Consider the following 18,587-nt stretch of genomic DNA (forward strand, 5'->3'; position numbering starts at 1 on the left):
CAGTCCTGGCTAACAGTGTAAGCATGATAACCCCATCTCCACGTTCCTTCAACACAGAAACATTTTTTTTTTTTTTTCTGTGTGTGTAAAACAAACTCCAAACAAAAAGAGTCACTGCCACCTCCCAAAAATGAGATGACTACCAGTCTACAATTTGACCAAGATGGCATGATAATGATAATGATGATGATTGAGAACATAGAAGTGGATGTTGATGATACATATGATGAGGGTGATCACATCAATAACAATGACGCGTAGGAGGAAGATAACAATGATATCGACAGAGACACTGTGACAACTGACAATGACGATGACAGGACAATAATGACATTGATGATGATGATAGTGGTGATGACAATGACAAAGATGATGACGGTGATGACGATGATGACTGGTCATGAGTGAAGTATGACGGTGATGACATAAAAAATGACAGACCATGACTATGGCTGAGAAAAACGACTGGTTATGAGTGAAGCAGGAAAATTGCTAGAAAACCTCCAAGAAACTGGTAAGGGTCATTTACTAGTTGGGAATGTCTAAAGAACCATGTCCACACCTTTGTCCGCTACTAGTGGCTATTTCACTCCATCCCTTAGAATCGTCCTTGAGATGGGTTGACTTGTTGGCTCAGCAGTTGTCCTAACTTCTCCTCTTTCACCCTTCTCATGTGTAACAACTGAACAAGGAAATAACATAAAACAACAAAAAACAACAATTTACTATACACAGATATTTTTTTTTTGCTTTTTTTTTTTTTGCTTTTGACAAATATTCAACAGATTCATAATTCTTGTCTGATAGAGGAGTTATGTCTATTGCAGTTGTAAGAACTACACAACAAAGCTCCATAATACTATCATACATTAAACAAGAATGCCATGCCATTTTACTGTCAATGTCATATCGTGTCTGGAATGACAAGACCTTGTACAAGCGTATCTCAAATTTTGGTGAAAATGACTTTTTTGGATTAAGAATGGCCAGATAATCATTTAACCCTATTTTAACTGGGGGGTCAAATTGACCGCCCCCCCTCTACATTTCGCGCCACGATTCCGCAACGCGCAAAGATTTTGCTGCGTCATTTCATGACTTTTTTCATTGAAGTCTCCTGCATATTTTGAGACCAAATTTGCGACGTCCAGGTACACCGTTCTGAAGTTACGTAATGTTTTGCATATGCATGTCAACCCGAAAACAGCTCAAATTCATGATATCGTGTGCAAATCCAATGCAAACTGTGTTTTTTGGTTAAATTGATACAAATTAGATTATTTCAACTTTTAACCATTCAAATTAATTGATTCTAGTGTAGATAAGCTTCAAAAAGTGCCTGCAACAAATTTTGGCAAAAAAACAATAGAAAACAAAAGGTCGAAAAAACAATAAAATAAATAAGAAATTAACAAAACAATAAAAAACAAAAGAAATTGATTTTGATTGTGCTATTTTTTTGTGTGTCTTGAGGAACTCTGACACAAAAATTTAGCAATCCTTCAGTCTTTTTAATGGAGTTATAGGTAAAAATATGATTTCATGCATAAATTTGCATAATTAATTTATTGAAAATAGAAAGCCAATATTTTTCCATTCTACGACCATGTAATCTTGTAGTTGACATCCGGCTCTATCTTTGGGCAAAATTTTGCGGCGATCGCGCGATCGATGGCCGAGATCTGAAGGGGGGTCAAATTGACCCCCCCCCCCCAGTAAAAACTTGGTCTCAAATAGCCCAGTTAAAATAGGGTTAAGTGGCGTCCTTTCCAAATCCTAGCTGTCTTACTCCCAAAATGAAGCAATTACAGCATGTCAAAGGAAAGGCTATCCCATTTGATATAGTGCTTTGGCTGCCATTTTTTTTCTTTCTCTCCTAAACATTTGACATTTTTTAGATACAAGGTCACTTCTTGGGTAGTGTGACACAGACAGTTGTCCTGCATGTTTTTGTATTCACCACAAGTTTCAGTTTTTGAAAGCTTCTATTCGAACATACAAGTATACAAGTGAAAGTGGCAATTTGTGATCTCAGTTATGATGGCATCCACTATTTAGATATTGCAGAAGGCATCTGCAGGGGAAAGTTTGAGAAGAGAAATTGTGGATTTTAAAAAAAAAAAATTGTCGAAAGAAATTGCGGAGAGAAATCAAGGAAAGAAATTGTGTGGGAAAAACAAGCAAACCTGTCAGTCGTTTGACATGACACTCACCCTCCTCTGTTCGCTGAACTGTTTCAAGAATTCCTCTAAGTTTATCTTGTCGTCGGTGAATCTCTCTGCCAGGTCATCTGACAAGTGCTCAGCATCCGCTGCAGACACTCGCATGTTGTCAAGGAGATGATGGAGGGAACATTGCTGGAAGGACAGACAACGTTAAAAAAACACGCATGAATGCTATTTGTTTCCACACCAGCTGACTTGCTTACAAGGCCTACATAAAAGCATACCATATCACATGAAGAAGTACTGTATTTGCCAAATATTTTGTGAGGTTTTTATTTTCACAAATTTCGCCATTTAGGTGTTATTTTTTAATTTAAAAACATGTGAAAATATTAACTCTGATCCCGACATAAGTGTGACGTGCATGCATACATTTCTCTGTTCAGTACTATACTCCACAATTGGGAATTCAATCACTCATGAAATTTTCCGGAAGTCCTGATTCACAAAATACTAAACTCGATAAATATATGGCGTAAACAGTAAATGTGGATGAAATTTGATGTCATAAAAGTTATCCTCTCTTATTCACTGCACATAAATTAAACTCTACTAATCTATTCACATTTGTTTTTAAATCTGATCTTACTTATGTGATTTGATAAATCACTTGATATATAACCAAATCAATTACTAGTCTATCCAATTACTTGCATACATTAGGTAGTAGGCCCTGCTCGGTACAGGACACATTTGACATGAATAAAAGGGTGTATTAAAAAGACAAAATATTTTAGAACCTTTTTTGGGTTTGTAGATGTGCAGATTGATAAGAACAATTTTTATGGGTAAGAAAATGGACATCTGTTGGTTTCCTTCCAATAAGTTATACATATCGTAATACAGGAAAACCCCATTATAACCAGCTTGCTTACAATGAAGTACCACTAAAGTGAGGTGAATTCAGCTGCCCCCATTGTCCATTACTGTATTGAGCTGGTCTCTTTTTCAATATTTACAAAAAGGTACAGGTTATGTTACAGACGTTTAATTCAGCAGTGGCTGCAATCTCGTTATAGCAAGGTTTCCACTGTACAACATGAAAGCTTACCTCATTTAAGCGTTGTTGTTGGAGACAGTTCATGTCAAATTTGTTCTTCAGCTCTGTCCTCGTCCTCACTCTTTCTTCCAGATCTTGCTGAAGCGCCTCAACTCTGGGATGGTAACTCAGATTAATTTCTGCAAATGTCACACACACACACACACACACACAAATAACAATGAATTTGATGAATGGTTTTCTCATAAGTCCAGCCATTGTGACATAAATACCTGTTTGTCATAAAGCCACTTTTTTGTTTGCTAGATTTAGTATCTTTTTATTGTAATTCAATCATTATTCATTGATGGTATTTTAAACGGTCAAATAAAAACTTGTCTGACACTTGGGTTCTACTTTGGGTGGGTACCATTGTTTTCTTCGACCGCAGAATGAATGTAAGAAATTCAATCTCAACTTTTTTTTTCCACTGTGTGATGTGTAGATAAATTTAGAGATGCTAATTCAATGGTGACAAAATGATAATTCCTGCAGAAATGTTCTGTCGTGACTTGATGGGTTCTGAGTCACCCTCCCTATGACCCGAATCAAGACTCACCAGCAATCTCCTCACAGGACCGGTAGAGCTGGGCGCGGTCGGCCAGCATCCTCTGGATCTGGGGAAGCTTCTGGAAGATGGCATCCAGCTCCTCCTCGTCACTCAGGAGCGCCTCCAGCTGATCCTGGCTGAGGTCCTTGAGGACATCGTCGAAAGACGGCGGGATGAGGGGCATGGAGTAGGCGTGCCCGTTTTGCTGCACAAGAAATGCAGTGGATCACACATTCAAGACACCATTGAGCGAGATATCAAATGACAATAAACACACCTCTCCAACATGAAATCTTTCTTAACATCTCAATCATTTCATTGACTGGAAACTCATTAATATGCACAACCTGGAAAGCAACTCTCATGTAGACACAGTCAACTTTTCATAAGTAAAAACTATTGGGACTGGCGAATATACCAGTTGTATAAACCCATGCTTCTCAACTTTTTTCAGCCCGAGGCCCACTTTGGCTCCTACAAATTTCTTTGAGACCCAGTTAGATCAATCATTAATCATTTGCATTTAATTTTTTACCAAAAATTGCTGCCCATCTGAGAAAGTCTCATGGCCCACTGATTGAGAAGCACAGGTATAAACCACATCCTGTTTATACTAACCAGGTAAAGTCACATATGAATTAAGTTCATAATAAGACGATTATTGGCCATTTTTCATTGTAAGAGCAACTGAAGATACAGACTGGAAATGTTGTACTCCGGAATTCCCAAAATCTTTCTGAGTAGTCTGTAAACATACTGAAAGAGATAAACTTACCAGCCCTCTAATGCTGGACATACCAGGCACTGGTATGTTGGGTTCTACGATAGGCAACACCGATTCAAGCATGGAACCATTCACTGCACTGGGAGTCGGTGATGACAAGGCCTGTGATGCCATGGTGGTGGTCGATGATGAGGGAATCGATGTGGCAGATGGAAAAGAAGGTACCGGTTGCTGCGGTAGGGCTTGTGTCTGCGACGGGAACTGGCCGGGTACAGGGAATCCCGAAGAGCCAGAGTGGGGGGTGGGCATCTGTATGTGTTGGGGTGTGTGATGAGAGTGGGGCGGGGCTGGTTGGAAGGGTCCCTGGGGCCCCACTGACTGTTGAAGAGGGGGAAGCTGCTGGGGTGATGTTGATGGCTGGGGTATGAAGTGCTGGTACTGGGGAACTGGTGGCATGGGCCTCCTGCAAGTCAGAGCATCAGGCATCACAGAAAAATGACAGTTTTAAATTCAATGATTTATTACGTGAGTGGATGCACTGCTCTGTCACTGTTTACATTCATAAACACAACTAAGATTTGAAAGGTAAGCTGCGCAAAGTCTATCAATATCAGGATAGATTTATTTTGGAGGGATATATGAATAGTTTCATGCATTACATTTAGTACATTTGACTGAGCAACTAATGGAACTATTTGTGGAGCAGAGCTCCTCATATTCAGATTTGCTTTGATACCTAGAGTAAAATCAAACACATGAGACCATAAAAGTTTCATTAATATTTGACTTAAAGTTATGGAATTTGCGAGTTTCAAGTATTTTCATGAAAACAGTAGTAACAATCACATTCACAAGTTCAAATTCCATATTTACGAGATGCTGTTACACAACTTCCCACTAGTTTGTACAAAATCTATATAAAATCATTCCTCTTGTCAACGCGATTTGAGTGACTATAAACATCTCTCCCTTACAGTCTACCGGTAATTGCTTTATATTGATGAAACTGTGGAACAATATGATAAGAGTATAAATTGTTCTTCAGAACTCATGTCATAAAAGTATTTAGTAAAGATTTGAATGGGAGACTGTAAGGACATAATTTCAGCACCTCATCTAATTTGCATGTAATTTGCATATACAAATGAGTCCAGAAAAATACTGTTCTCGGAAAACATGCAAAACTGTAAGGCTGCATCTTACTTCCTAATTCTGTTTGCTACTGTTTGTTTTACTCTATCTATGAAAGTTAACTGATACAAAGCTTCTGCCAAATTTGCTAGTTTGTGGTTGAATATTATAGCTTACTAATCATTGGAAACAGTTTGACTTGCTTCAATGCACCTTTAATGCAAAAACAAAGAGACAAAAAAACAACTTTTAAAATACTCAGCTCCATTCAGAGTTTGAATAGAGGGAAACATAGATTAACTCACTGTTGGGGCACGTCTGGCTGTATCAACATTGGTTGCTTGCTGAAGTCTTGGATGAGGGTGTGAATCATTCGGCCAAGGTCTGTCTGGACACTGAACTGTTAGGACAAGGACGCAGAGTACAATTACAGGTTTGACCGTCACAAATGGTCATAAATTTGTAATACCACCTAAGCTACACCGCTTGTAATGCTATTGTGATTTTATATTTTGTAATATGTTTACAATCGCTATGTGATGACAGTGAACTATCAATTGAAAAAAAAAAAGAAAAAAAGGAAGAGTGGAGGTCATAGGAAGACAGTAAACAGGTGTATCAATGTTACATGCATAAGAAGGCAAGCCTTCGGTTTTTATGTCTTTTCATAACAATATTTGCACTAAATTAGAGCAAACATCAAAAATCAAAATGCTTGAACAGTTTGGACACAGTATTTCACATTGGTGAATGATTTTGGTTTCCTGTTGAATGCTGGACTTCGTATAACTAGTAGTACTGCTCTGTATTCACATTGAACTACAGCCGAGACTTTGTGCATAAACAACAATAACAAACTAAACACAATTATCTATCAGTGCTCAACTCTGTTGTAATCTCACATGAAGTGATACTATACTTACATTGACAAGTGGCAGGTATCGGACAACTTTCATGGAGTCATCGAGAAAACCGTGTCTCATTGGTGGAGAGACGGTGATTATTGGCTTGGCTTGAGGAAATTCTGGTGGTAAATAACTGATCAAAATGAGGAAAATTTAAATCTTTTTGTCATTTCAGTTGCTAAGCAAAAGTCTATGAAGCAGTTATAGAAACATCTACTGTCTCCTTACATTTGAAGTTATCAATCATATGTGTTGCATCATCACATTACTCATATGAATTTGGAGATAACAAACAGAAGAAAAATGTGCGTAGAGTTGACTTTGGCAATGTTGGTACCCTTTACAGCTTTCTAACCTTTAATTTTTTTCTTTTACATTTTCCTTGCAATGAAGTAGCGCAAATTACATACCAAATTAAAGCTTAGCATCTAATAAATTCATATCTGCCCAAAAACTAAATATTTATTTCCCTGACATTATATGGCTTTCCTAATAATGATTCATATATCATCTTCATTGCAATCACTGATCAACATCAAAGTTTTCATCATTCTCGTCATCATTTTGGATCATCATCATGAACATTACTCATCCATACTGTGAAATTATGTACATTTCCCCCTTCCTGATGCAAAAGGAATTTGTAAGGGCAATAAGTAATTTTGCAATCTCATAAAATGAAGACAATGATACCAGTTGCTAATTATGGGTGAAATCTCATTTCAGAATTGTTGGGCCATACACTGTACCTACAACATTTTGCCTGAAAAAGAAAGCTGACACAAGAAGGTTTAACTGGAAGCAAAATAACATTCAATCAGACATTCAATGACACAACGGGGGACAAATAATAAGTTATGCAATATTTGTAAACTGAGGAATGAAACAGAATGGGTGTGTTGGGTGGGGAAGACTGCAAACAGAATGTTGTTGAACATTGTAAACAATGAATCCAGAGGGCAGCAACATATTGCAGAAGGAAAGAATGGTACAATCAAACTAGACAATGAACTCACATTGCAAAGGCAACATGGTTGCCACCACAGGTGAAAGTAACTCTGTACTCTTCATCCCGCTTCAGTTCCACAACACTGAAAAAGAGGGTAACATATATTCAAAGCTTCATTAACTTTTGTATTCATCGTTTTTAAATGAGCATTTTGATGCTGCGGCAGTCAATCTTTAGAATGTCAACATTCCATATACTGTGAACACTGAATACTAAACTCTGATGATAATAATATGATGATAGAGTACACTGATGGTTACCTTCTTAAAAATATGGGAAATATGACATAAAAAAGGGACCTTTCCTTGCTCACTTCCTACTTAAATTCTCTCAGGGAAATATCCACCCATCAGTTTATAATCTCCTCCACATAATAGTAATAGCTAGGGAAAACAAATTTTCAATTCAGCAAAAGGTAGATTTTAAAAATTTCCATTCTTCATTTTGTTTTTCCCTTTAAGTTAAAAAAAAAAAAGCTTAGTCAAAAGATGATTCCCTACATTTACAACAGTCAAAAAACAAAACAAAACCAAGTTTCATCTTCCTCATAAATTTCTACTTCATGAATGAAAATATGCTAGTAAACAGCGTAACTAAATGTTTGATGGAATCTGCCTTTTCTCCTCACTTTGGATTCACATTCTTCAGTGATTCAATTTGCTTGCTCCTCTGGGCCTGAAGGGGTGTCACACTGGGCAGATTACTCTTTGGTGCCCCAAATCCAAACCACGAAGACATGGCCAATCTGGTCTGTCTTCCAAGGAATGAGAGTCTGTCTGTCTTGCTCAAAAGTATTTACACCAGGTATTTTTACAACAGGTCAGCAATGTTTGGTGGTGGAGTTACAGGTCTGTGCTGCAACAGAAAAGACACAAAAACAGATATTTGATCTTTGTCAGATTTGATGAAGTACCGTACTCTAACTGCAATCACAGGCAGAGCTTGTGTTTCTGCCCCAATCACCTACATCAGTCCGGGAAACCCGCTCATGAGGACCGCTCATGAGGCGTTCCCCCCGGGCCTCATGAGGCGTGGGGGCGGTCCTCATGAGGTGGGGCAGTCCTCGTACGTGGGAGCGGTCCTCATGAGCGGGTTTCCCGGACTGACATGTATTGACATTGTCATAATTTTGCTTTAACAGCTCCACACTCAAGAAGTTTTGATGCAATGTAGCTGTTCAGTTCTACTGTTGGGTTGAATATAAAGAACACAGCTATCATAAGCACTTGTCTAAAGTTCTCAATTATCACTGAATGATGAAAAAGAGCACAAAACATAATATCATCCTCACTCCATCAGCCAGTGTTAACTGACATCAGTGCAGTGGTAATATAACAAATCTGTGTAAAAAACGAAGAAAAAAATGAGGAACAATGATTATTTTAAAGGCATCAACAAAATTGACTGGACATTTCATCTTGCCCATCTGAATCTCTGTTAATATCAAGATAATTCACTAATGTTAATTAACTCGCTACAAAATTATCACAGAGGATTGCGTGTAGAAATGAAATTAACAAAATACGTTGTAGAACTTAACGCAGAGACTACGTCTGGCTTCACAGAATACCCTCTATGCTCTAATAACAGTTAGACATCTAAAACGTTAGAGATAATAAACTCTTAGTATGGTAGCCCTACTACATATCGACCACCTTCTTTTAAACCGACCTTGTATAATTTTCGCGCACTGAACACTTAGTACGCACTTCTCTGCGCGCAAAGCATATAAAAAATGGATTGGCTTTGAATGTAGATGAGGATGGTGTGCGAAAACGCGATAATTCACTGTTCATAAATGGTTTTAATCAAGGACAAAATTTCGAATGAATATTTTCACCGAATCGTAATGACAGCACAATGTACTGTCTATGGAAGTTTCTAAAAGGCTTCTAAAAATCTTCGTACAACACGGTGTTCAATACAACTCGGTTTGCGTGCATTGTCAATGCAAAAACAGCGGTCGATCCTAATAACACGATTTACCGCGGGGAGCTGAAACAAGGCCACGCTAGTTTGTCGGCGATATTTTTGCACTGAAACTTCGAATCGAAGAGGGAACAACGGCATTTGATAGAGCTGGATTTTCTCAATCACATAGGTCAAGTTTTTTACGTGAATTTCAGTGTTAAATATTTTTATCAAGCAAATAAACATTAGGCGGTTGATGAGTAGTAGGTCCAACCGACTACGGAGGGCTATAAAAGTCATAAGTAAAAGATAAAAAATGACAAAAAACTCCTCTGAAGAGACAGATTTTTCTGTCCACTGCACTGCCAGTGCTATGTGCTAGTAAAGTTAATGCACAAACGTCAAAAGTGTACCGTACCGGGTAACAACGATTTCTAGCAACAGACCCCTGCCTTGGAATTTTACACTGAATGGTTCAATGGATAGACAGTACAACCTCTATTTATGAATGCTTATGAACCTACAAAAAGAGTTGATGAGCAACTTACATGATCATACCAGCACCAGTGCAGTAAATTTACCGGTAAGCACTGTAAAAATAATAACAAACAATGCAATGTCAAGTCAAGAGCCTGACCCAGCCAGGGTCCAGAGACGAGATCTAACGTTATAATTGATATCTAGTCACTTCAGCTCCAAGCTTAATCATACCGATACCCCCATGGCATAAGCTGATAAGTCCACGGCCCAGTCTTTCAAGCCCCACGGCCACGGTGTGTGACGTTTGATTCTAATCTTGGAAGTTGCCGATATCTCATTTCAGCTCCTGCCTCGGCCTTGTTGCAACACTCACCTCCTCGTACTGATGGCAAATGGCTGCCGGCTGGCTGGCTGATTATTTTGTACAGTTTTTACTACGTTGATCCCATACATGTACCTTTATTGGGCTTGCAACTTCCTAGTTTTGTGCTAGCAAAACACATTTATCTAACCAAAAATCTTACGGGGTACGTAGTACGTGCACTTGAGTACGTGTCCCTTCTGGTGGCAGTCACTCCAGAAGCCGCCAAATAGTCTACAGATATAGCCAGTGGCAGTACGCACTCGAAAGACCCTGAACAAGTAAGTTCTTTTCGGCTCTCCAGGCTCAGTAGTTTTGATTTTTTTTTCTCGAATATTTAGAACATAGAAGTTACCATAATTAAATTTCAATTGCAAAATTATGATTGAGAACTGCAGTCACTGTTTTAAGATTAGCGGTTAGGCATTATGACGGCTTCTCGTCGCTGGCATGATTTAGTGGTCCCACATATATAAAATTGTGTATCGCAGGCAAAAAGCCTTTCCAGTGTGTTGTGCACTGTGCTGTGCTGTGGCAGTGCTCCTGCTTAAGTGCTAGACGTCGTGATCTGTAGGTTAGTGTAAAACTGTTGTATAGATCATGAACGCTCGAATGGTAGGGTCTATTACAACAGACATGATCACACCAGGTTTCCAAGGCATGCGCATGATACAAGTTGTAAAAAAAACCCCAAAACAACAACAACAACAACAACAATTGCACGCCACACGTGAACCAAGTCTGTCTGTGATTCTTGACTCAGTTGAGGTTATGTCTCTTTTTGGCAATATGGGGTTAAAAGGGATGCCAAAAAAGCAAGAATTCTCTATCAAAATTAACAGATATCTCTTCAGGCAAAATTTTTTATTTTTATTTTTATTTCAATTCTGGGAAATCTTGCAGCATGTCCTGTCCAACTAAGTTGGACATTTCCGGATTATTATGCCCAGAGAAGTTACAAATCAGCCATGTGTTTTTGCTTTTTGTTTTTGTTTTTCAATAAAGATACTGACTTTACAGCATTTGATCAGAAAGATTATGTGATGGCAAAACTTGAATGTTCAATGGCAAATTATGAGTTGGGGGTAGGGAGTAAATGTAATTTGATTGCAGATTACCAATAATGCCAATGACATTTATTAAGGCCTATTCTATTCCTTTTTCATTTTCTTTCTCTCTCTCTTCCTACCCGTCCTCTCTTCCCCCTTGCTCTCCCTTTCTCCTCTCTCTTTCTTTCTCTGTTGGTCAGTCTGTCTCTCTCTCACTCTTTTGCTTGTTGGAAGCTATTGAATTATGTTTTTATATTGTGAGGTAAATATGGAAAGGAATTATGTGTGAATGAGTTGCCCATCTGTTTGTCCACGTATTTCTTAAATCTATTATTCTCTGTAGTTAGCTTCTTGGAGACTGTGGGGGATGTACCAGCAGTAAGAATGTCTTCTGCCTTGAGTGGTGTGGAGACATCAGCGGTGGGACTCCTCAAGAGAGCGGTGGAGCTGGACCGCAAGGGCAAGATGGAGGAGGCCCTCGTCTGCTACAAGGAAGGCATCAACCTCTTCATGGAGGTCTTGAAAGGTGGGCCAGGCCACTTAACTCTTTATGTGCCACGTTCGCACGCCCGACTCGATCGACGGCGTGTCAAGTTCGCATATTCTGCTCATCTGGGATTTGTGAGATGATATCACCATCTAATATCCGTGTGTGAAAATATCTTAACTTCAGCATTTAAGAAATCTGTTATTTTGCAACTTATTTAAATTCAGTCTCTGTCATTGTGTTTGGTTGATTTTACTCTGTTTCTTAAGGTGAGCTTGACTATCATGGCATGGATTAGGATTTGAATGGCATATATCCTTATTATATTATCCAAAAACAAGCCAATATTGCTTTGTAGACATTCTTGTCTATGGTTTCCGCTTCCGTAAAGAGAAATGGCCCCAGAAGTGACCCACACTTCACCAATCTTGTCATTGTAACAGCATCTCTCTTCATTTCACTTCCTGTTCTTCACAGGGACAACAGACAAGAACAAAAAGCAGACCCTCCGCCAGAGGATCTCAGAGTATATGGAGAGAGCTGAGAAACTAAAAGAATATGTCGATGCTCAGATTGAAGGTAATACCTAAAGTTCCATGATAGCTACAAAATTGGCTCACTAAAAACTGAGAACCAAGTCAGAGATTTTTTCTGTTCCGTGAAGTATGTTTTCTCTTCTCTGTAACTTGTCTCGATTGTCTTGCAGTGATCATGGTAGGATGCCATACAACCTGTATTATTTTGATTGATAAGGCGTAAAGAAGCAGAGAACAATTTCATGGTTTAAAAAAATGGTTTAAATCACACATTTCTCATCTAAAACGTACTTACACCAATGTGGAGTACTACAAACCTACTTGTGTACTTCCTGGAGGCAACTGAAACCTAATGTTGAGCAAGTGAACTGAGTAGCTGTGCTTGCCTATTAAAAGCATGAGATCCTCACCTAAATGCCAATTTGCGCAAGCAAGTGAAATATTTTAGCAATATTCTTCCCATTTCATATGATATCTTTTTTTCTGTGATTATGAGTTCAGTACATATTATTGCTATTTTCTGATATTTTGTGGTTTAGACCAAACAAGAAGCAAAATACCAATCTGTTTAAAAGACTATGACTTCACATTAATATAATTCTGCCAGAAACTTGTGTGTGTTTTAAAATGTGATAAGCAACTCCCATTCTATAACAAAGTCCTTGGGAATGGCATTTTCTTTGATCATATTGCAGTTGGGTTTTGTTAAAGCCAAACACTGAATGTATATGAAGGTATATTATTAATTTTTACCTTGTTGTGAAATGAAATTAATCATAACTGCTTGTCATAAAGGGAGTGCATTGTACCATATCTTTCTCTTTCCCTCTAACCCACCACCATATCATTTTCTCTTTACATGATTAGCGGGTAAATACCATGAGCAAATCCAGATTGCCAATGATTCCACGGGCCACAGCTACCGATCCATGTTTGGCCGTTTCCTTGACGACCTAGTGACGGAAGTGGAGGTGGAGGACCCTTACATCAGGAGCCACCACCAGGTCTGCAACTTCCTGAGATTCTGTGAGCTTATGGTGTCATCGGTCTCCCCGATTAGGAAGATTCACCTACTCACAGGAAGAGATGAGGTACAAGAAAACAGATTCCTTTATTTGCTGGTGTATTAAGTGTATCCACATGCTAGCCTTAGCCCAAAGTTCTGGCCAGTTTATTGTGAAAAAAAATATGTAAGACAGTCACAGTTAGTTCAATGTGGAGACATACTTTGGCTAAACACTTACACCGTATATTTTACCTAATTCCTCAACTGAATCCATTAAGAATAATCACATGGGTTTTGTTTCCTAATACCAGAATGGTTGTTTTGAAACCAATTCTCGTCTCTTGATATTGGTGCATGTGTGTACCTGTTACTTTGGACATTGAGGGTTAACATAAGTGTGCATGGCTTTGTGTAGTGTCCACATACTGGGCTTCATATGGGATGAGGACAAATACCAGCCACTGGTTAAGTGAGAGCCCTGCTTGAATTGGAGAAAAGTTTATCCCCAGACCCATCCCACTCAAGCTGGAGCCACTATATTTTGATCCCCTGTTTTGTCAAGTACAAGAGGAATACTTTGCATTGCACCTAAAAGATGGAATTAGTAAACTGTAAAAGCAGAAATTTTCGAGTACATGAAATCTATGTGAATTTTGCAAGGAGCCAAGATTCGCAAAATCAAAATGCATGCGAAACTTCTTGTCTACACCGTGCATTGATTGCCAGTTACCGTGAAATTCACAAATGTTTCATGCCGTGAAACAGGCTGTTGGCTCCGATTCGCAAAAAATTCATGTCATGAATATTTCTGGTTTTATAGTACCGATAGTTTAAAAAAATTACTATCATCTACAGGAGTTGAACGTTGAATATGGCATTATACTTTTCGTTTAAACAGACTGTAGTGAAAAATAGTCAAGAAAACATTTGTAGTTTCAGCAAAATCAGTGAAGAATGTGTACATTGTGGACTTCATAGTTTTGCGTGTTCAAATAAGAAAGTGTTATTAGTCGCATGTTTTTGAATTGGTGAATCTGATAGTGTATGCAAACTTGTAAAATTTTTAGTGCTTTTCAATTATTTTCTTTTGTTGTTTGATGGCAGAATTTTCAACAACAGATGACTAAACTTGATGAGCTAAAGCAAAGTCTGAAAGATCATGGAGTTCAACTGCAAATCTCATACTCAGACACACTGCACGACAGAGAAGTGAGGTAAACCAAAAGTTCCATAATTTTGTCCAATGAAATAACCAGTTCACTGAACCCTTGCTGTGCCAAGGAGTTTTGACAGCGTGGCAACTGCATTGGTGTTTTCTGTGCAAAGTGCATTCAAAGCACGCAAAAGGTTAAAACTCTTTTTAGACCTTTCAAAAAAATGGCAAAAACAGGACACTTTCTCAAAGACAGCACACAGTCTGATGAAATTAGTCAAGAACTATTGAGGAAGATGACCTCTGAAGAGTGTCATATAGGAAGAGGCTCTCTCAATCCCATCAAATATTTTTTAGATATCAGTCATAATTCATTTTACAGGTCAGCCTAAATACAAGCCTACCTTTCATCATTTCAGGATTTATCATCACTGTAGGATTTTCTCTCAGTCATGTAATAGTAGCTATGCATCATTACACTTGTAAAACATGTTTGATTGTGTTCGCTTGTAATTTTGCAATTGTTAAACATTTTCATTTTGTTTTTTTATGGAGAAAGTAAATGTAATCTAATTCTGTACTTCATACACAGTATATACTGTAAAAACAAAGGGAAATAGTTTCACGATGCTCAATGTAATGGTCAACCCAAAATTCATGGCAAACCTTTGATTTCCAAAGACCATGATTTCTTGAATCACCCAAAGGTTCAACAGCGGTTGGATCATAAAGATTGGCCGCGGACTGGACTACTTCAAAAGGACAGGCCAGTTCAACATTGGATTCTGCGACATGGACCTCAGAAGGTGTCATGAGACAACTGTGGACATTTTCCATAAGAAGCACACACGGGAAAGATGACAGCCCCTCCCACCAGGCATCTAGTTATCATGACCAACCGTCCATTACATTTAATTCTATCATTGCCAGTGCCAAGTTAACTGCTCTTGATGTCTGCAGTATCTTCTGAAAATGTGTAGCGGTGATCGTGAACGACATGACGTAAGTTATACGCGAAAGAAGAGGTGGTGAGATGGTACTAATCTAGTAATGCAAAATCTTGTCAGCTGCCATTCTGCCTTATCCTGCAGAGGGTAAATTACAAATTAGTGGGAATGTAATGGTGTAGTGGTCTAGTGGGTAGATATCTGGACTCTGAACATGAGGGTCCAAGTTCAAATCCAGCCTTGCTTGTGCATCCTTGAATGAAATATTTATTTACTCTGTTTCTCTTGATCCCATCTTTGTTAATCATTACCTGGTAATGCAAGGTAATAACAGTGGTGGGATCCTTCTGGAGAACAGTGCATCCACTGAAATGTTGATAATGGTGATAGTAAGAAGGATAATCAGGATGGTGATGACGATGATGATACAAAAACTTTCTCCCTGACAATTTCATACGTCAAGTCTTACAAAAAAAAAGGCTCTTTTGATTTCGTGGTCCCAGTCATGGTAATAGCAATTTTTTGCACCAAAGAGAGGGAAGAAATATGCAAATGTATTTAATATTAGGAGCTAGGAGCCAGCAAGCAAAAATACATGGCTCTAGCCAAAGTGACTGCTCTGTTCAAGTGAGGCATGTGAGGAAATGAGACTACTTAAAGGTTATGTTATGAATGCACCCTTGTCTATTTTCTCACATGTGTTAACTGCAAGAGCATAGCAGTGCTGGAAGAATGTAAAATTTTGAAAAAAAGGAAGGTGTGAATTTTTATCCTATGTCTACCATTGTTTGTTCACACATTTCCACTTTACAGTACTAATAGATCTATAGTCAGTTTATGATTTTAGGTCATATTGAAAGTTATGTTATCATTGATGAATGTGTATTCTGTAAATGATTTGGAAAATGTCTGTCAGCACCGCATTCTCAATTTGTTCTTATCTGCAGCCATTTCACATTCTTTGCAAGCTGGCTAATGTCTTTTGAATTCACAATGCATTTATAGATTGCATTCGTCTGGATGAGATGAATTGAAATACAGTCAGACCTACCTTAGCAGCCACCTGTCAATATGGCTACTAGTATATTTTTCCTGAGAGAAAAACAATATAAAAGACCCTGTCTGCTGTCTATAGTGGCCACTTATTTTTGCCTCCCTTTGGTGGCCACTGTAGACAGGTTTGACTCTATGATACTGTGGAAACTCGATGTAAAGAGATCTGTTACAACAGAAACCCTGATATGACAAACTAATTTCTCCGGTCCCAATGAATTTATTTCACTTGTTTTGTATTGTTTATTGACAACTGATGTAAAGAAATATCTGATATAAAGAACAAATTGTCTTGGTCTCAAGGATCTCGTTATACTTAGGTTCCACTGTATACCTACACCTTGACAGGAAAGAATTTGCTCACAGACACACAAAATTGACTGTAAAACTTCCGTGCGTACAGCTTGGCTCTTTTACATAAAGCACAAGTTGGTTTGTGTGACATTAAAGAGAAGGCACAGTCCTTCTTGTACAATAGTAAAGTAAATGAGAATATGCATTGTTTCCTCTTTCAAAGACTAATATTGATTTATTAGGCAATAGGCATGAAGGACAGCACAAAGTGAATGTACAATATCATGAAATAGAATTACAGTCAAACCTGTCTATAGCGGCCACCCAAGGGAGACGGAAAAAGTGGTTGTTATAGACAGGTGGCCGCTATAGACAGGTAATCCAACTTTGTGTGCATTGCTTACATGTACATGTATCATCGTTGTATCCTTACATGTACATGTACAGTGTAATTAGTATGTACGTATGCATACACCGTGTGTTTCATGCATTTAACCATGCCGGTGTATATGAAATTGTTGCACAGTAGCATGTTTATTGTCGTGAAGAATCGTGCATTATTATGACTGAATGAGGGATGAATGCAGCGGTGGCGATCACTGAACGTTGCTCGCACGGCTACCAAACAGAAAAATACGCTGAATTATCTGCTTGGCTACGGCTCCATTGGGTTTTTGGCCGCTATAGACAGGTTAATATCTCCCGCGGGAAACAAAATTTGTGGCCGCTGGCCGCGTTAGAGAGGTGGCCGCTATACACAGGGTCTTTAACAGGGCTTTTCTCTCGGGGGGATTTTGCAGTGGCCGCTATAGACAGGTGGCCACTAAGGCAGGTTTGACTGTATTTTGTATTTTGGTATATTTCAAAGTAAATTGCAATACTGTCCTCTTTCAAACAGTAATATTGATTTAATAGGCATAAAGGACAGCACAAAGTGTATGTTCTGTGTGATAAAATATATTTAAGATGTTTATTCAACTGTGTACATTCTTATTAGCAAAATAGCTTTTGCGATAACAATCTATGTTTCATATAAAGAAACTTGCGTTACCTTGTTCTCAGGGTATTGTGTTGAATCACAAAGGAGAGACAGTTTAGAGGGATGGTTTAGAAAGGTATCTCAGAAATGTTATAAAAGTACTAATCAAGCAATGAGTTTTACATCAGTCATTAAAGCGATTTCTGTGTATTTGATTTATGAAATAAAAAGTGTACGTATACTTATATTTCTCACTCATATGTTGCTACTCCAAATTGCATAAGTAATTTTAAACTGGTCTTATCAAATGAAGCCATAACTGCACCACATGCGTCTAATCCAGTGAAGTGACAGAGCACACAGTGCATCAATTGGCAGTCCTAATCATAATTAGAGCATAACTGTAGCCAGTGCAATTTCTAAAAGGCAGTATGAGTGTTAATTTGGTTTTTGCCATTTCAGAGACCCCATGGTGTTTCAAAGGCTGTGAGTCGTAAACTCTTTTGACCAACCTTTTCCATTTGACCAATTTTTTCCAACCTTACCCATCAGGTCAACAACGTACACCCACCCTTTTGAATAAGCTCAACCTGCCAACTAACTCTTTCCAATCAGATGATGTCTTGCATGCAGATGATGTCTTTGACATCACCCCATGTAAGGTTCACTAGTTTTTGTAAATGATTGTTGTTTTGCAGGGGGCGAGGGGGGGGGGGGGTTATCAGTGTGTACAGAGTCTCAGAAGACT

General features: G+C 38.4%; 2 protein-coding genes across 2 annotated transcripts; one reads left to right on the forward strand and one right to left on the reverse strand.

The window, feature by feature from the left end:
• Window positions 1–598: 598 nt before the first annotated feature.
• On the reverse strand, window positions 599–8,411 carry LOC139713876 (vacuolar protein sorting-associated protein 37A-like). The gene is made up of 9 exons (XM_071625578.1): window positions 8,212–8,411; window positions 7,591–7,665; window positions 6,593–6,707; window positions 5,975–6,069; window positions 4,590–5,001; window positions 3,824–4,019; window positions 3,277–3,404; window positions 2,214–2,357; window positions 599–682 (listed from the first exon to the last, which is right to left on the reverse strand). The coding sequence occupies exons 1-9, from the start codon at window positions 8,319–8,321 to the stop codon at window positions 599–601; spliced, it is 1,359 nt and encodes a 452-aa protein (XP_071481679.1). The 5' UTR covers window positions 8,322–8,411.
• A 3,357-nt stretch (window positions 8,412–11,768) lies between these two features.
• LOC139713873 (MIT domain-containing protein 1-like) lies at window positions 11,769–15,818 on the forward strand. The gene is made up of 5 exons (XM_071625576.1): window positions 11,769–11,910; window positions 12,349–12,450; window positions 13,275–13,498; window positions 14,518–14,627; window positions 15,274–15,818. The coding sequence occupies exons 1-5, from the start codon at window positions 11,769–11,771 to the stop codon at window positions 15,425–15,427; spliced, it is 732 nt and encodes a 243-aa protein (XP_071481677.1). The 3' UTR covers window positions 15,428–15,818.
• Window positions 15,819–18,587: the final 2,769 nt, after the last annotated feature.

Source organism: Diadema antillarum, unplaced genomic scaffold (assembly GCF_040938485.1).
Source record: "Diadema antillarum isolate AM-2024a unplaced genomic scaffold, OU_Dant_1.0 seq00002086_RagTag, whole genome shotgun sequence".
Classification (NCBI taxonomy): domain Eukaryota; kingdom Metazoa; phylum Echinodermata; class Echinoidea; order Diadematoida; family Diadematidae; genus Diadema; species Diadema antillarum.